The 19,722-nt window shown below is 50.8% G+C and overlaps 1 protein-coding gene across 1 annotated transcript in view; it reads right to left on the bottom strand.

Annotated features, from left to right (window-relative positions):
• PEPD (peptidase D) overlaps positions 1 to 19,722 on the bottom strand; it is a 170,469-nt gene that overhangs the window by 93,435 nt on the left and 57,312 nt on the right. The window contains exons 8-9 of the mRNA XM_006167978.2: positions 15,035 to 15,110; positions 13,796 to 13,842 (exon numbers count right to left, since the gene is read on the bottom strand). Of these exons, the coding sequence (XP_006168040.1) occupies positions 13,796 to 13,842; positions 15,035 to 15,110 (123 nt within the window). The remainder of the gene's footprint in view (positions 1 to 13,795; positions 13,843 to 15,034; positions 15,111 to 19,722) is intronic.

Genomic DNA, 19,722 nt, shown 5'->3' with positions numbered 1-19,722 from the left:
CCTGCCTCTGCCAACTCTCATGGATAGACTCACATGCTCCCGCTCTGAAGGCAGCTGGTGTGCACCAAGCGGGGTGGGTGGGCACGTGGGGTCTGCCCTGCCAGTATGAAGTGGCTTGGGATGAGGCAAAGCTTGCTCTGAACTCTGAGGAATTCTCCACCCAAGACAGCCCTGGCTCTCAGAAAGGACTCAGCTCAAATGCCCCAAGGTGTGGCCAACCAGGGCACAGGACACAGGGGCTGCCTTCCTGAGGAGTGGACCAAACTGTCTCCTGAGCAGGAGACCCACATCAGGCCATCCGAGCCAAAGGGCCTCCCATACCCAGACCTGGGGTCCTTTGGGAATGGGCTATGCCACAAGTCCCGCCTTTCGATGCGGCCAGTGGAGGGAGGATGTATGCTATGACAGGTGCAGCCCATGGACAGTGACCAGGTCCATGGAAAAGGACTGTCACATCTGTTCTCGTCTGAGAGCTCAGAGCACAGAGGCTGTGTGGACTGAAATAAGATCTGAGCCCCTCCCGCCCGAAAACTCCAGCCTCCTTTTAGGGGGTAGGTATACTGAGCGCAGCTTCACGGATGCCCAGGCTTTCCCAGGCTGAGACCAGATTAGGTTAGACCTCACCCAAGTAGCTGGAAAGTGAATCTCCAGAACCTCCCAGAAGGAGCCAGAGAGAGACACACAGGGCAAGGCTGACCGGATGCCAGCCTGCCCAGCAAGGAGGGCCCTAGACAAGACCCCGAATAGGAGGAGGAAAAGGACATGACGCATGCACCTGAGGTGGTTCCTCATGGGTGACAGCACACCAAGAGGAGTGGGCAGGTGGAAAGAGGAGCTGGAACAACCCCTCTGACGAGACAGGCCGAGCCTTCATGGGAAGGGCTGGTCTGGCACTACACAGGGTGAGGGCTGTGCTCAGGGCCCTCAGGCAAGCCAGGAAGCAGGCCGTGGGCAGGCCCTGACACTGCAGGTCGGGAAAGCTGTGTCCTGCCTGCATGCCCACCATCCAGCTCTCCTTCCCGGAGCCGCAGGCACTTGTGCCAAAAAAGAGGAAAAACTGGCTTATTTAATAAGAATGTCACGAGGGATTTACAACCCGCTCCTGGGGTGGGCAAATTTAAAGATCAATCACTGACCCAGCACCCTGTCAGGATATATATAGGGTGTGCATGGTGTGGGTGTGTGTGTAGCTTGTGCTTGTGTGTCATATGTGTATAAGTGTGGTGTGTGTGTGCAAGTTTTGAATGTGTGGTATAATGTGACATGTGGTATGTGGTGTATATCATGTGTGGCCTATGACTGATCCATGGTATATGGTATACAGGTGTTGGGGGGTGTGGGTGTGTGGCATGTGTTGGTATGTATGTGATGTGTGTGTATGCCATGTATTTGGTGCATATGTGATGTGTATACAGTGTGTGTGGCATGTGTTTAGGGCATGTGTGGTATGTGTGGTATATCTATAGCATGTGGTGTGTGTGCTGAATGCAGTACATGTGTGGCATGTGTGATGTACTGTATGTGGTATTGGTATGTAGGTGTGTTTGTGGCGTGGTATAGTGGTGTGTGTGGTATAGTGCGTGTGGTACAATGATGTGTATGTGGTATGTGTGTGTGGTGTGTGTGTGTAGTATGTGTGGCAAGTGTGATGTGTGGTACTGAAGGACCAGAGCAGAACCAGAGTGACTCCATTTTGCCCCTCCTTACTGAGGGACAGCACCATTTCAAAGAGGAGAGCCAGAAACGTAGGAAAAAGTCATGAGACCATCACTCCACTGGGATGGACCAATGAAAGAAACAAAGGAGATACCAGAAACCTAAAGTAACTTTTTGCCTAACTCAACGGCTTAACAACCAATCAACAAGGACAGCTACATTCCCTATAATCTACAACCAATGTAGTATTGTTGCCTGAGCATTCCTCAGCACCCCTCGACGCCTCATCTGCCTCCCCCTTTTTAACAGCCAAATAAAAACCCAGCCCAACTAACACGCGGGGCTCTCAACTCTGATCTGCCCTGACTCAAGCCCAAATAAAAGTGACCCTTGTGTGTCTACATCGGAACCAGCTCCCTGGTGGTCTTTTGGGAACTTTGTGACTGGGGCACATTTGGGGGTTCATCTGGGATTCCCCAAGACCCCCAGGATTCCCCGAACCAGAGGGTCAACAGCCAGTGAGTGTGTTTCATCTCTGTGTTTGTCCTGTTCAGTTTCTGAGGGCCCTAACTCTGTAATAGATCGGAATTGGTCTAGCGGACGTGCTGGCAGGCCGCCGATCTAGGGTCCTAGAAGATGTCTAAGACACCCAGGAGGGGATAGAGTGCCCCCAGTTGTTCTGAGGGGACATAGTGGGTCACTGCCGCAGCATGGCGTGAGGCCATTGTCCCACTTTAGAGTTGCTCCTCACTTGGTGAAGAGCATCTGTGCGGCCGCATTTGTCCTGTCTGTGTGTTTGTTACCTATCTCTGTTGGTGCGTACGTTTTTCTGACGGAAATGGGACAGACTCAGACTTCCCCTCTGACGCTTATGAAAGACCATTTCAAGGATGTTAAGATCTGAGCCCATAACCTTAGTCTAGGTGTTAAGAAACAAGTTTGACACCCTCTGTACAGTGGAATGGCGGCTCTCAACGTCGGCTGGTCCCCGGGAGGGACTTTTGATTTAAAAACCATCTGGAAGGGAAAGAACATTGTTTACCGTCCCCGGAGTGGACATGGATATCCAGACCAAATCCCGTACATAACTGTATGGGAGGATCTTATTCTTAACCCCCCTCCCTGGATTGAACCTTTCTTACAGCCTCCGATGCCCCCGAAAATCCTTGCAGTCTGAGAAAGAAGAACCCCAGAAGCCTCTGTACCCTCGCGGCCAGTCTTCCGAAGGAACTGAAGAGGACATGATCTTCCCTCCTCTCTACCTAGCCCGGGTTCCAGCAAAGGGATGGAGAGGGGCAGGAGAAAGAGAGGAAGGAAGGGCAGGAGAAAGAGTGGAAGGAAGGGCGAGAAGGGGAGAAGCCCAACCCACGCTGCGGCCCTGCCCAGGAACTGACAAGCTAAACAGAGGCCCCCGCTTGCAGCCCTCTTTGGGGGGGGGGGGGGCTCTGCCTCCACAGGCTGGACTGGCAAATTCAACTGTGTTGCCACTCCAAGCTACAGGCCCACCAGATGCAGATGGAAACCAGCCTTATCACTATTGGCCTTTTGTCACTAGTGACCTATATAACTGGAGAACCCAAAATGCCCAGTTCTCTGAAAATCCTAATGAGCTTATAGCCTTACTAGACACTGTCCTTTTCACCCACCAGCCGACATGGGACAATTGCCAACAGCTCCTCCAGACTCTGTTCACCACCGAGGAGCGAGAGCAAATCCTATCCAGAGCCCATGAACTAGTCCTAGGTGATAACAGACAGCCCACGGGCAATCCTGATACTAACCACACCAAATTCCCTTCATCGCGGCCAGAATGGGACTTCAACGTGGCTGAAGGGAAGGAGAGGCTCTAGGTCTTACCGCCAGATTCTGCTGGGAGGTATCAAAGTGACTGCCAATTTGGCTGAGGTAGGAGACGTTCAACAGGGAAGGGAAGAAAGTTCTGCTGCCTTTTTAGAAAGGCTCACAGATGACTTCCGGTGATATACTCCTATGGACCCGGAGGCCCCTGAGGCCAAACTGGCCCTCATTACGGCATTCGTTAACCAGGCAGCACCAGATATTAGACGTACAGTACAAAAACTAGATAGGCTAGGAGAAAAAAATATTCAAGATTTAATGACAGTGGCTGAAAAGGTTTACAACAATCAGGAAATCCCTGAGGAAATATAGGCCAAAGCTAATGACTGCCAACTCGGAATCTAGCAAAAATCTTATTGGCCTCCATGGCAGGAAACCAGAAAGAGAAACAAAAGCACCTAAAAGAGCTGGCCCAGGAGAGAAATACCAATAGGCCTAATAAAAAAGGCCGCCCCTGCCTCAGGAAAAACCAGTGCGCCTACTGCAAAGAGGAGGGTCACTGGGTGAGAGACTGTCCAAAATGGAAGGACAAGCCTCCCTCCAATATTCCTGTCTTGACTCTCGATCATAATAAATAGAGGGGATGGGGTTTGGTGCCCCTCCCCGAACCCAGGGTAACTCTTAGAGTGGAGGGGACCCCCATCAACTTCCTAGTGGACACCGATGCTCAGATCTCAGGGCTCCTACAACTTCTTGGCACATTATCTACCAAAACTGCCTGGATCCAGGAAGCAACGGGAACAAATGAATATTCCTGGACCACTAAGAGAATGGTGGACCTTAGAGAAGGCAAGGTATTCCACTTATTCATGGTGATTCCCGAGTGCCCCTAAACTGGGTGTCCAAATTCACTTCGATCCAGGGGGCATCAAAGTCCTCGATAAGTCTGGACGCCCTATACATGTCCTCACTGTCAGCTTGGAAGACGAGTACCCACTGCACCAGCCCCACGAGAGGCCCCCCTTTAACTGGGCATGGTGCAATGGCTGGCTGAGTTCCCCAGTGCATGGGCGGAAACTGGGGGTATGGGATTAGCCACACATTGGCCACCAGTGTTTGTAGAACTTAAACCAGGGGCAGACCCAGTCCGAGTGTGCCAATATCCCATGTCCCTAGAGACCCGAAATGGCATCACCCCTCATATTCGCCAACTGCTAGAGCAGAGAATATTGAGGTCTTGCCAGTCACCTTGGAACACGCTGCTCCTGCCTGTTAAAAAACCTCACTCTAGTGATTACTGACCTGTGCAAGATTTAAGGCAATTAAGAGAGTAATAGACATTCACCCAATGGTGCCCAACCCGCATACTCTCTTAGCTCTGTGCCTCCAACTCATCACTGTCCTAGACCTAAAAGATGCCTTCTTCAACCTTCCCCTAGCACCTAAGAGCCAAGAATTCTTCACCTTCGAGTGGCCAGACCCTGAGCGTAGATTCAGCAGACAACGAACTTGGGGACGCCTGCCACAGGGCTTTAAAAATGCGCCTACTATCTTCAATGAAGCCTTGCATGAAGATTTGGGTGAGTTTCAAGCTGCACATCCCGACATTGTCTTGTTACAGTATGTAGACGACCTGCTGGTAGCAGCCAAAACCCAGCAGGACTGTTTACAGGGCACTCATGCTCTGCTCAACGCCCTTGGAAGCCTTGGATACAGGGCCTCAGCCAAAAAGGTCCAAATTTGTCAACCGAAGGTAAGCTACCTGGGGTTCGAGCTTGAAGGCGGACAATACTGGCTGACGGTTGCCAGAAAGGAGACCTTAACTAATTAACCTTAGAAACTGGCGGTAACTGGGTGCCTCTCCTCCCTCCCTTCGCACTCTTTCGAGTGCGCAACTCCCCTTACCAGCTACGCCTAACTCCTTTCAAACTCCTGTACGGCTTGCCACTACCTATTATTCCTAACCTACAGTATGACTTGTTATCTGAATTTAATGATTATTCTCTCCTATCTTCATTAAAAAGCCTCCAGGCCATACACCAAGACGTCTAGCTGAAACTGCAGGCTCTTTATGCCATGGACCTTCCTGTAGACCCACACCAGCTCCAGCCCGGCGACTGGGTATATGTTAAGTGACGCCACAAAGGAAACCTCCAGCCGCGCTGGAAGGGGCCCTACATAGTCAACTTGACCACCCCCACCGCTCTCAAGGCTGACAGCATCGTCTCCTGGGTCCATCATACGCACGTCAAGCCAGCAGACCCCTTTGTGTTGCAGGACAACCTCATTTCAGGATGGACATCTACAAAGGACCCAGACAATCCCCTAAAGCTAAAACTTCAACACATCGAACCTTGCTAATACTCTCTTCCCTCCTCTGGAAAGCTCAGGCAAGGGACTCCCCTCACCAGCCCCTCAAACTGACCTGGCTCATTACTAGTGCCACTACAGGAGACATTGTCAACACCACTACTGCATTTGCCCCGCCCCCTCCCCGGGGCCTGGTGGCCCCACTAGAATTCAACCTTTGTCTCCTAGCCATGGGTTCTTGGTTTATGGGTCCATGGATCACAGACTGCAAGGGTCTCCCAACAGGAAGTGCCATCATCACCACCATAAATATGGGAGTCGTTCTCTCTTCCCCTCCAGGCTGCCCCACTCCCATATCTCTAGAAATTTTCTCAGGATAACCCCTTTTTATGTCTGTCCGGGAGGAAATCAACCCAAACCCCGGGTGACATCCTGCGGAGGCCCCGATAAATACAATTGTGCTAGCTGGGGGTGCGAATACTCCGGCAGTATTTCCTGGGCCCCACCTGTCCAAGATGACTTAATTTGGATATCCTGCAAATCGAGCCCCAATGGGTTAACCCTTAGGACTGCCTCAACAGGCACCACCTTTCTCTGCAACCCACTCCTGATGTCCTTTATGGAAAATAGAAAAAAATTTACTTGATGGGAAGCTGGGCACACCTGGGGCATCCGCCTATACCAGTCGGGGTATGATCAGGGATTACTGTTAACCTTGTGCCTCAAAGTCGAGCATGCAGGCCTCACCAAGGCTTTGAGGTCTAACCCAGTCCTCATGCCCCCTGCCCTGTCTTAATCCATCTCCTCACCAGCAAACTCGGGCATTCACCCCTCAGATCTCCCATCCCACTCTGACCTAAACCTTCTCTGGGACTTGATGGACCAGACCTTCCAGGTCCTCAATGTCCAGACCAGATCTCACTGACTCCTGCTGGCTGTGCTACAAGACAGAGCCTCCCTATTATGAGGGCATTGTGTCCCCTGGCAGCTACAATGAATCAAACAGCCTTGGCTTTTGTAGGTGGCACCAATGAGGCACTGCCAAACTAACCCTCCAGGCAGTCACCAGACAAGGGCTATGTGTGGGAACGGTTCCCCCCAATGTATCACTATCTCTGTAACGAGACCATCCTCTCTTTGCCTCTCAACAAGTACTTGATACCTCCTCCCGATAAATGGTGGTCTTGCACCACTGGGTTAACACCTTGCATCTATGGGACAACACTCAACAATACACGCCATTTTTGTGTGTTAGTCCAACTTCTCCCTAGATTCGTCTATTATACGGCTGAGGGATTCTATCAAAGATTAGAGGGATCCCTCAGTCATGTTAGACGAGAACTAGTCACTGCCATCACACTCATGGCCCTTTTGGGAATAGCAGGAGCAGGAACCGGGGTCTTCTCCTTAGTTCTCCAAAACAAACATTACCGCGATCTCCATGCGGCTACAGATGAGGACATTCCCAGGCTAGAGGACTCTATTACTCGGCCTCAGGAGTCCTTGTCCTCCATTGCAGAGGTCATCCTTCAGAACCAGAGAGGCCTGGACTTGATTTTTCTCCAACAGGGAGGAGTCTGTGCCACCATTGGAGAGGAATGCAGTTTCTATATCAATCACTCCAGTGTAATAAAGGAGTCAACAGTCAAAGTCAGGGAGGGCCTCGCAAAACGTAAAAGAATGCAAACAGGCTCAAAGCTAGCTTGATTCCTGGTTTGCCTCCTCCCCTGGGCTCACCACTCTGGTCTCTGCCCTCCTGGGTCCCCTGCTAACTCTCCTTCTCCTCCTTGCCCTTGGTCCCTGCGTCTTTAACAGGTTAATCACTTTCATCCATGAGCGAATCAGCGCTGTCCAATTAACGGTACTAAAGTCCCAGTACCAGCCTGTCACTGCTTGGGACCAGATAGAGTTCAATAACAGGGACCCATAATTGGCTCTACTATGTCCTTGGGAATGAAGGACCAGAGCAGAACCAAAGTGACTCCATTTTGCCCCACCTTACTGAGGGACGGCACCATTTCAAAGAAGCGAGCCAGACACGTAGGAAAAAGTCATGAGACCATCACCCCACTGGGACTGACCAATGAAAGAAACAAAGGAGATATCAGAAACCTTAAGTAACTTTTTGCCTAACTCAACGGCTTAATACCCAATCAACCAGAGACAGCGACATTTCCTGTAATCTACAACCAATGTATTGTCGCCTGAGTGCATTCCTCAGTACCCCTCCACACCTCATCCCCCTCCCCATTTTTCTTTTTCTATTTTTTTAAAGAGCTTCCCACTATAGGGCGTGTGTGCTCACCAGACAGACAGAGAGAGACAGAGACAAAAAGCGAGAAATCTCCCCCCAGGGGGGATGGTCACGCTGCAATCACTTCTCCTCCATTCTTCTCTCAGGATCTTAGGCACACACTCACACGTGCTCAGCATGAGTTCTAAGCCACCAGGTCTGGGACGCAAACCATGGTCGACTACATGGGAGTTCAGTGACATAGCCATTACGCTAACTGCTGGTTCCCCCCCTCCCCTACTTTTAACAGTCAAATAAAAACCCAGCCCAACTAACACGGAGGCTCTCAACTCTGATCAGCTGTGTCACTGTGTCAGTGACGGCTGGGGACCCTGGCTCAAGCCTGAATAAAAGCGACCCTGGTGTGTTTACATCAGAATTGGCTCCCTGGTGGTCTTCGCGACCAGGGCACAACAGTATATGTGGTGGGACCAGCAGTTAGCATAATGGCTATGTCACTGGACTCCCATGTACTTGACCGAGGTTCAAGTCCCGGACCCGGTGGCTTAAAACTCGCGCCGGGTGCGTGTGCATGCATGCCCAAGATCCCAAGAGGAAAATGGAGGAGAAGGGATTGTGGCATGGCCATCCCCCCTGGGGGGGTGATTTCTCGCCTTCTGTCTCTCTGTCTGTCTCTGTCTGTCTGGCGAGCGCACGCACCCTATAGCCAAAACCTCTCCAAAAAAAAAGAACAGTGTATGTGGTGTTGGTGTGTAGGTGTGTATGTGGTGTGTGTGCGGTACAAGTGATGTATATGTGGCATGGTCTGTGTGGTGTGTATGTGGTATGGTTGACGAGTTGCATGTGACATGTGCTATGTGTAGTAAAAGTATGAAGGTTTTGTGTGGTGTGCGTAATGCGTGGTGTGAATAGTGTTGGTCTATAGGTGTGTGCGTAGTGTGTGCTGTTGGAAGCAGACTCAGGCTGTGTCCCCGTCGCCACTACAGTCCGGACTCCAGGGGCACACCTAATGCAGTTTACTTCCTCTGGCCGAAGGACAGGAAAAGCAGCGCAGCTGAGCAAGTTCTTCATTACCACAGGGCTCCTGCTGTGGGCTGCTGCCTGTGACAGACTAGCCCAGGAAAACCCGGGCCTTGCTGAGGGCCTCTGGACATGGTCACCTGAGTTTGCCAAGGAGAAACCCAGCCAGGAAAGGAGGACCCCACCACACGGTCCCTATCACAGTTCACAGAACCTCTGCCTTTTTAATGACTCTCCCAATCCCCATGGAAACTGTCACGATCGGGTCCAAAGTGCCCCATTCACAGCTTAGAGAGAAAGAGAACACAATTTCAATTAAGGTCCCAGGCTGTCAAAAACATCAAGTTATTAATCTCTTTGTGGCAAATGTGAACCGGGGACCAGCCCACACAGCCAATTGAGCATGCTCTAAATTAGTGTTTGCAGGTAATTGATTCAGCTGCCAGCCCCATGCCAGCCGGCTACAAGCTGGTTACGCCACTAACATTAAATAATATGAGGCGCTAAAATGGACTGCCTGATTGGGCCCGCAGTCAGATGCTGTTAGAGCCCGATTTACCCAAACATTAACGTCTTATTGGTTTAACACAATTTACTGCACCTCGATTGCAGAAAATGATTTTCATTTCCTCTGAAACCTCGCTCCCAGGCAATGCGCGAAGGATGGGGTGTCTTTGTATGTGCCATCAGCTCACTTACTCTTTTTTTTTTTTAACATGCTCTCAAGACTTCATGTCGAATTCTTTGATAATGAAACAAACAAACAAAAAAGATGAGGCTTAGAACTGGCCAGCATCTCTTGAGACTGGGCAGTTATTCTTTGTGTGCTCTCCCTTTCGAGAAATCCAGCCCTGTTCCCGGCTCCTCTCAGCCTCCAGCCCTGTCGCGCAGGAATCCTGCCCTTGTGCCTGGTATGCCATGGGGACTAGGACCATAGCCAGCCCTGCTCCCAGTAGAAGGTCTGGTAGGTTTTAGGGCTACCCACCATGCTATTCACACACATAAAAGAGCAGCTCGCTCCCTTTAACCCGGTGAGTCAGCCAGCTGCACAGCAGTCCAGTCTGTGTCAAAAGGGCCACGCCCCCTGGGCAACCTACACCCGCTTTAGAAGTTTTTACCCTTCAACTAGTTAAGAAAAGAATTCTAAAGTGCCTGGTGGCAGAAAAATAGCTCAAGACCTTTGCTTGTCTCTTCTATCCATTTATCCTACCAACCCACACACGCTTCCTGACACCAACTATGGGTTGGACACTGTGCAAATAAATGAGACTCGGTTCCAAGAAGAAACTTCCAGGCTATATGAAAGTGTGTCACAGAGAGACCCAGCCAGTGACAGAGAAACAAGCTGATGGGGAAGGAGCTTGAGGCAGAAAGGTAAGTCAGCCAGGGCTGGACAGTAGTGCACGAAAGCATGATGCTCTGCAAGGCTGACCCACACGGGAAGCTTCCTAGCTAGAGCCTGGAGACCTCCCTGAACACATCAGGCACATGTGTGCCCATGATTGGGGGCTGGCTGAAGCTCGAGGTGGATCATGATGTCAGGACCCTGTTGGGGATGCTGTCTCTCTCCGTTTCTGTTGCTCGTGAAAGAAATTTTTAAAAAGAAAAAGAATCTGCTCACCTCATGGCTACAGATTACACCCCGGGACTTCAGCTAGGGGTTAAGCAGTCAGAGGAAGGGGGAACCCTCCTCAAATCTGGCCAAAGACACTCCAAGCTTTGACACCATCTCCTCACCATCTTTGGGAGGGTGACATCTGATGTCCCTCTCTTCAGGAACAGACTCCACCTCCCATTCTTCTTATCTCTTCCTCTATTCTTCTCTAGAGCAGGTCCCACCTTCACCCCCAACCCCCTCCCTGCCTGCTCTAAGATCTCAGGGATTACAGGTTGGAGCGCTCCCCATTGGGTTGAGGCCAAAGCAGTGCTGTTTCCCCTCTTTCTCTCCCCTGGACAGTCATAGGGGGATGCAGCACATAGCAGGAGTGTGACAGTGAACAAGGTGGGCACACGGAACCCTCCAGATGGTAGCTGCTGGCTGTTATCCAGCCTCATGGCACAGCTGGCCATGGCCTCCAGCTTTGGGCTAATCCTTCTGAGAGCCTTCCAGGCCACAGAAGAGGCACCAGTAGGACCTGGGTGGGGGGTGAAAGGGAGGCAGAACAGTTTGTAGACAGGTAAGATCTCCCCAGAGCTCAGTTCAACAAGCACTCCCCTTCTAACAACACCCAGGGGTGATGTGTAGATCTTGTCTGGACCCCAACTTGAACAAACAACTCTAAATTTACTTTCTGGTAATTACTCTAGTGGTTAGAGGAGCCAGATACCACATGGTTAACTGTAGGGAGCAGCCAATCAGAGCAAACATGCAGAAACACGGTTTCATGGGCAGTCATTTGCAGGGTAAAGAATGCTATTAATATGTGAATACACTACCTACCTCTGTGTTTCTGACACTGCAAGGCAGTATCGTTAAAGGAAACCATATATGTTAATCAGAATTGGCCTAAGAAGATAAGAGAAAACTTACATAGAACTACATGGCACCAGATGTCTTCGCATCTTTAGCTGATTAACATCTGAAAACAACAGGCTTTGCAACCCCCCCCTTTTCCGCCCTTTAAAAGAATAAACTGGGAACAGTTCAGGGCTGCAGCTGCCTCCATCAGATGAGTCAGAACCACCTGATCCCCATTTTTCTTTACCTATATGTCTTTGCATGTCTATTTATATGTTTATTTTCCAGTATTCCCCCACCCCACAAAGCACACGTTCATTCAGCTGTGCTGGACACAGCAGCCAACCACAGTTTAAATACTGGCCCCAGAGGTTTGAAAAACATGGCAGGCTCATGTGTGTCCAAATTTCAACAGGATGAAGAAATGGAGAAGGCACTGCAGTGTGACCATGCCTCACTGGGGGGGTACTCTCCTGCACCATCTCTCTGTCTATGATGAGCACGTGCCCTTTGGTTAAATAAATACATACTCCGACAAACAAAACTAAGCAAAAAACCTGACAAGAACTTTGGGGTTCATTATACTACTCTTTTTTTTTGTTTTTTTTTTTTTTGATATTTGAAAATTCCCATTAAAAAAAATAAATAAAACCTCCACTATTTGGAGGGTAGGGAACAAGGAGCTGGGGAAGTATTCCAGGGCCCTGGCCTCTGATCCAGAGCCTGCACAGTCTTGTCCATAGGCTGAGCAGGACCAGCCAAAGGCTCCTCCCAGGAGCTGCCTTCAAAGCCAGACTCCCTGTGGATTAGGGCACAAGGCCACCAGTGTGCAGTGGGCAGCAGAGCTCCACGCTGGGATAAGTGAATTCTGCTCCAATTTCTTGGTTATTTTTATTTGCGGCATGAGCTATGGGGTCACTATGAGTCGACTCAATTGGGGACAGGTTTCTGGGGCAGTGTCAGTCTGAGGGACTTGCTGCCCAGTCCATCTCCCTGTTGTAGCCCACAGCACTCTTCCTGTCCCAGATCCTTGGAATAGGCAGGGGTCCTGGGAATGCCAGACCACAGGTGCCACACTGCAGCTGGGGACCTCATGGAGGCAAAGGCTAGGACAGCCTGGTACTCTCTACCCTCCTTAGGGTGACGGGCTTGGTCTTTGATGAACACTTATTATACACCCCCTCCTAGGATGCCACAGCAGCTGGGAGTAGGTCATTTTAACCTCCTACTGCCCAGGAAAGTGAGAGAGATAAATATCGAGGCTCATTGCTGGGAATTCTTTACAAGGTTGGACTTTGAAAAAGATACATTTTTGAAAAAGATCACCAAGTCACAGTAAACAGAAATGTCCATGCTGCCCATTATTGACCCCATCTGCACCTGGACTCTGTACCCCACAGTGACAAATTGGGTAGGTCAGCAGGGCTGGGGGTGACATGGAACCAGTATTCCCTCAGAGCCAGTGTTCTACACAGGGTAGGCCTGGAGGGCAACCCAAGGGCACCTGGGGTGGACTTTGGCCCTGCAAGACAGGGAGGTGGCAGTAACAATCAAGATCTCCAAGGCCGGGTAGGAAGGAGACATCAGGGATGGGGTAGGGCAAAGGCAGCCTCTTCAGAGTCTCCTGCTGAGTTCCAAGAGTGGAAGACCCCACACATCATGCCCCAAAACCCTGTGGGGAGGGGAGCCACTGGGGCAGTGTGGGTCTGACCGAAGGGCTTTCTGGTGCCATGGGCAGCAGCACATTGGCCCCTGGGTCCTGAGGTGGAGATGAGCTAGCCAGGTCACACCCACCTGGGCTGGACGGCGCCGGGAAGCACCCCAGTGGCACCAGCTCCCTGCAGGCCTAATTGGAGCCACAGGCCGATGGAGCTCTCCAGAGTGCTTTATGAACCGCTTAACCACCCCTCGACCCAGTCGTCCAAGTACAGCAGACATAATGGCAGTGTTTACACGTAAAAACGGCAAGCTGTTTTACTAGCAGCTTTCAGAGACACAATAGCTGCTATTTGGTAAAGTTTCCTGTGAATTGCAGAAACAAAGTCCAAGAGTGGAATGATGGGGTACTAAACCACCCTGAAAAGTAATCAAAGACCATTACTATCAAACATGCTGCCAAGAGCCAGGGAGGTGGCCACAGCCAGAAGAAAAATCATCTTTGCCCACCATCCCGAAGCCTGCTCATAATCCCCACTCAATCTGGGCCCGGTGCTGTGGAGCCTCATCTGTTCCTTGCTCAGGAAACACAAATTACTGTTTGTTACACTTTAATCTTTACCCAGAGAAACACGGCGGCTTACCTTTCCATCTCATATTCTTTCATTCCCACTTTTACCGCCTTCATTACCTGCAGGACAGATATTAAGCAAAGACATTTGTATTAAGTAGGTAACACAGCCTTATAAATAATGGATAGCACTTTCTCAAAAGAACCTCTAATTTAAAAAAAAAAAATGAATGATATGAGCACACGGCAGTGCAGAAATGTGACAAATTAGAACTTTTTAAAGTCCCAATATCCATATAGTTTATTCAAACCACTATGGAGCACTTCCATTTAGTAGCTGATAAATATGGAACACCAAGCCACAGCTCAGGGTGGGCAGACCAGCCGGGATGGGGAAAAAATGAACAAGTAACCAGTGAATATGTAATGTCACAGGTGGTACGATGGCTATTATTGAAAGGTTCCCTTTGTTTTGCTTTTTATAAGACACAGAGAAAATGAATTTATACGAGAGATGGCACAGCCCATCAGACAGACTGCCTGTCTGTTTCCTGACACACGGTGACAACCGTCCCGAAGCAGTCGCTGGGCTAACCCAGTCACCCTGAATGTCTTTTAAGGTGTACAATTCCTTGTTTGATCTCATTCCTCTAGTAAAATGGGAAGATTTAGAAAAGAACCACGTGAAAATGTTTTTAAAAAAACGGACAATGAGGGACCAGCAGTTAGTGTAATGGCTATGTCGCTGGACTCCCATGTAGTTGACAGCGGTTTGAGTCCTGGACCTGGCAGCTTAAACTCATGCCAGGCGCGTGTGCGTGGGTGTGCTAGATCCCGAGAGGAGAATGGAGGAGAAGGGATTGCGGCGTGGCCATATGCCTAGAGGGTGATTTCTCACTTTCTGTCTCTCTGTCTCTTTCTATCTTTCTGGTGAGCGTACGAGCCCTATAGCAAAAACCTCTCCAAAAAAAGAAAAAAAAAAAAAGGACGATGATAATAAGTATACTTGAATCACAGTCAGGGATAAAAGATTCTATAAAATGAACTGGGAACTGCTGAATACCAGGAAGAAGAACTTACCCTCCTGGAAGTCAGGACTTTTTGTTAAAGTCCCTGAGGACTAATGCCCATGACTTCCTTGAAGGAGGGTGTTTTAAGGTGAGGAACTTGGGCAGGGCCTCTCCTGCCCGTGCTCTGTGCATGGTCCTGAGGCAGTAGAGCCTCCCTACAATCCCACTTCTCCACGTGGATCTCCTGCCCCACGCATAGCAACGCTGCCTCCCAACCCAACCAGCGCTGGTGGCCGACTCACCTCCCGGTGGGCCTCACTGGAGATTCTATTTGTGTAGCGCAAAACCTCCAGCTCCATGTCCGTCTTAAACACTCGGCTTCAGAGGGAAGAAAAACATGTCAGAAAGTCAGTGCCACCCAGCAGGGGTTCACGAGACCCCTCCACAGAGACCCTCCACCCCCTGCAGCACGGTGGGCCCGGTCTTTGCAGTAAGTCAGCATCATGGGGGAAACATCAGAAGAGCCAGTAGGCTATGTGAACTGACCTGGGTATGCCAAGGACATTTCGGGGGCAACTCGAGAAAGCCCTGCCCATGTGTACGTTCTACTTTCGCACAATGCACCTGTGCTGTTGTGTTCTAATAAAAAGGTTTTCTTTACTTCAAGACAGGAAAAAAATAATAAATAAATAACCCACACTCCAAATAGGGACTAAACGGTGGAGTGATTTTTCTACAACTGATGGTTACAGAAAAAACATCCACACACTCTTGCTGCTAGGAACTTTCTCCTGAGGGAGGCCCTGAGATGTGCCACTGGCCCCACAGAGAAGAACGTGCACTCTGGTACAGTCCTTGGTTCTGCACAGACCATTATGGAAACGCAGATTTACAGGTTTTACCTTTAGAGTTAACGTCTTTCAAAAAACACATAAGAGCTCCTGATCACATAAACGTGATGGGAATGTTGTGAATCCTGATAAGGGACAGGCAAAGGGGTTTGGGATAAGACAGCAATGGGGCAGGGACCCATCCCCAGTCTCAGTTTACCCAGGGGGAGAGTTCATAAAGCAAGACATAAAGGAGGAAGCATGTGACAAGACAGCATATGGAACCAGTGAAAGCACGAGAAATCATCACAGGATTACGGTGGGGCAGGGGTGTCAGAGATGGTCAGAAGTATGTCTCTGGGAGAGGATGGGGGTAGAAAAAGATAGCCAGGCATTGGTGGTTTCATTATCATCTGTCTTTCCTGTGCTGATTCTGTACCAGTGGATTTTTAAAACCACGTGCACATACTGCTTTGACAACACTTTTAAAACCATAATGACGTGCTGTCCATAATGGCAAACGAACGTCCATTCGTTCACTGCACATTACTATTACGTAAGAGGCCATTTGATATAGCAGGCAGTGGCGACAGAGAGGAGTAATATGGACACATCTTTCCTTCACGGAGCTCAGAGACTAAGGAGGGGTGAACATCGAGCAAATAAAAACACCATCATGAGGTGGGAGAAGAGCTGCTGTGGGGGAGGGTTGGGTTGCTGTGGGAAGGAGTGATGGGAGGGGCTTCTTGGGGATGGCCTTCAATGAAGGAGGCCTGTAAAGATGGAGCCAGGAGAATGGGCAGACTCCCTCTGCATTGGTCCCTGCTTCTACAAACACTAGAGTTAGTGCATCCCCTTAATGGCCAGCTCTGCTCCCAAAGAGGCCCACCTTTGCCAAGTTCCCACAGGACCACCTTTCCCCTCTCCCAAAAGAGCACACTGTGGTGCTCGAGATCAGCACAGCTGGGTGTGTGGCAATGGCAGGTCGGCACCCGACCCTCTGTCTAGAGAGCACCTTCATCCATCTACCGCCCTTCCTCCTCAGTTGGCCACAGAGCCCCCCTGAGCTGGCTCCAGCCGAGGCAGACACATCCCACAGCACACAGGGCAGGGCGGGTGGGCAGGGAAGGTGAGGCATGGCCTGGGCTGCTCCCCCATCTCCACGAGCCCTCGGGGACTTCACAGGCACAACCTGAGTCAGCCAGGACTCACACTGTCTCCATGACACCCACACAACTGGGACAGCCAGCCATTTGTCACTGGGAAATGAGGAAGCACCTGCAGCACAATGACGCCTTCCCAAGACTATAAAACCTTCTGGGAACGTGGAAACAACCACCCCACGTGAGCTCCGAGAGGCTGCTCCCAAATGAACATCTTTTCTTTCCTGAGGAGGCAGGCCCTGAAGCCTGACAGTGTGCCATTTATCATCACGAAGGTGCCTCTGGTTCCTCTGGCCTTCCTGCCCCCCTGGGGACCAGACCACCTGTTCAGGTTCCCCACCGGCAGACTCGAACGAACTGCTCAGGCTCCAGGGGTCCTGGCAGACGAGGAGGCTGGAGCAGGAGGATCAGGACACAGAGAGACCGTACCTAAACCTGAATTCTCCCCACCCCTTGCTCTCAAAAAAGGGGAAAAAGTGGAAAACCCTCCACCTTTTCCACCAGCCAAGCTCCCCTTACCGCCTGGCTGCACTTCCTGCAGGAAGTCGTGATGGTCCTCCTCATTTACTAGGATGGAAACAGCTTTCATATCTTACTGGAACCTCTCTGCATCTCAACTCCCCACTTACCATTCTTCCCCCCAACCCCTACTGCTCTGCCAGCTCTCCTCTCACCTCCTGGTAGACTGCAAGGCTTGTCAGGCACAGCTGGCCCTCCCCTCCCCTCCCTCTTCGCCTCACCTTCACTTCTGCTCCCCAACACCCACCTCTGTCTCTGGCCTCTCAGCCGGGCCTTTGCTGCCTGCAGGCTTCCCATGAGCCTGGAGTTCAGGGAAAGCAAACTCCTGCCAAGCCAGCCTACCTCAGCAGGGGTTCCTCTGGCCTGGGCCTGGACCTCGTCCACAACATCCCCCTCTTGTCTGTCCATGGCTCCCCATATTCAACCAACAACCTCCACATCTTCCATGTCACTATCCCTAGTCTGGCGGTCTCCTGGTCTCCTGGCCTCCAGCCCTAACTGCTCCCTGATAGCAGCTGGGGAGCCACAGAAAACGCGAGTCTCACCAGGCTTCAGCTGGCTTACAACCTTTCAGTGGCCTCTAGGTGTCCCCAGGATGAAGTTGAAACTCCACATGGTAACTTCACAGGCTCTCCAGCCCTGCCCCCCTTTCTCTCCCTGCCTCCTCCTCCCCCCAGATTTGTTCTTTCCCTCTCGCCTGACGATCAGCCTCCCTCTCCCATCCAAAACATGCCTTTCTCAACACACCTGCACTTTCTTTAAATTCCAGTGTCATTCCAAAGGGCTTAGCTCTTAGCCCCAAGGGCACCACATCAGACAATGCCCGGATCAGGCACACGGTGGCTACAGACTACCAGTACTAACTGGGCATTGTGCCAAAGCTGGAAAATGTATTTCCAACCAGGAGAGCTGATGGCCTCATTTCAGGAAGCAAACTAGGCTCCTCTGCCCCACACCCTACTCCAGGGGAAACCACCAGGTAGGTGTAGGATGTCACTTGGTCTGCCATGCCGGGCAATTCAGGACCAGGCAGGGCCACAGTCTGCCCAGGCCCCAGCAGCCCAACTCCTGCTGCCAAGGCCTCACCCCAGCCACACAGGAAGAGGCAGCTGGCAGCTGGGCCCAGGAGCCCACGCTCACAGGCTCTCGCTCTGCCTCCTCCATGCTGCTCGAGCATCCTCCTCCTGAGATGGGCAGGAAGGGCACGTCATCAGCCCGAGGAGAAGGAAGACTTGGATCCCAAACTGCACTGTCCTCCGCTCAGAGAGGATAAGCACTTTGAGCCACTGAGGTCCTGAGTCCTGCTTTCTTTTCTCACCTTACCTGGGGGAAAATAACAAACTCAGTCTCTAGCTGGTTTACCCAGGACTTATTTTCTTTTTCGTCACATTTAAAACAAACAAACAAACAAAAAACTGAACCAGGGCAAATCTCCCACAAAGACATTTCTCTGATGAAACCAGCCTGGCTGGCCTTTGTCTGGCCCAATTTAATCCAAGCTTAAACAGACATCTGCTGCGTGCGGGCTTAACCAATTATCCATTGGGTTCTCTGGGCCTGAAGCCTCGCCCAGGCGCCAGGAAGAGAAGGATGTGCCCCAGCCTGGCCCAGTTATCTCCAAGACATAAGCACCAGGAACTGTTTTTCAGATTTACTGTGGGAAATAAAAACCATCCAGAATTATGCACATTTTCTCCCCATCTTGAGGAGGGATTGCCCACCCCCCGAACCTAATGAGGTTTTTTTCTGCGACTCCTGAGTACAAAAAGGGACAAGAAAAATGGATCTTCAGCCTCTGCAAACCTCCTAAATGAGCCACGTTGAAGGTCACACGCAGCCCCAGCTTCATCTGGCCTGAGGGTGTGTGGGTGGCTATTAGAAATGGGATGGACAGGTTGATCTCCCCACCCCATGATGGACAAAGACCACCTTATCCAGAAGCCACAGTGGACACAGTTCAGGACAGGACCACACAGAAGCTGCATAAGAAGTTCAGGCCAAAGGAGTTGGAGCTTGCAGCTGGAGAGAAGTAGTCCCTGCCACATGCCAGAACCGGCGAGTGCTGCGTGGCCTCACACAGAGGACACACCTGTGAAGGGCCAGCACGTAAGAGGATGGTATGGGAGGTTGAGAAATGAAGGCTCCTACCCTACCCAGCCCAGGTGCTCCTGTGCCAGGCCTGGGATTTGTAGGTGCAATCGTTTCTCTTTTTTTCCCCTTAAATATTCACAGGTCACAAAACTGCTCCTCGGCATCCAACCCAGTATTAAGACATCAATTAACAGAGGTCTAAATGCTCCCGATTAAAATGGTAGCAAGACAGAATGAAGTATTTCCAAAATCATTCTCTAGGTATCAAAGTGCCACTGTGTTGAACAAACCCCATTTGAAGGACCAGGAATTGTATCTCTCCTGGAGATGAATATGTAAGAAATGGTTCTAAGGGAGCCAGGTGAGCGGGAATTCAATACCACAGGA

The sequence above is a fragment of the Tupaia chinensis genome, unplaced genomic scaffold, assembly GCF_000334495.1.
Source record: "Tupaia chinensis unplaced genomic scaffold, TupChi_1.0 Scaffold145396_1, whole genome shotgun sequence".
Lineage (NCBI taxonomy): Eukaryota > Metazoa > Chordata > Mammalia > Scandentia > Tupaiidae > Tupaia > Tupaia belangeri.
This window is presented reverse-complemented; position numbering and strand designations above follow the sequence as displayed.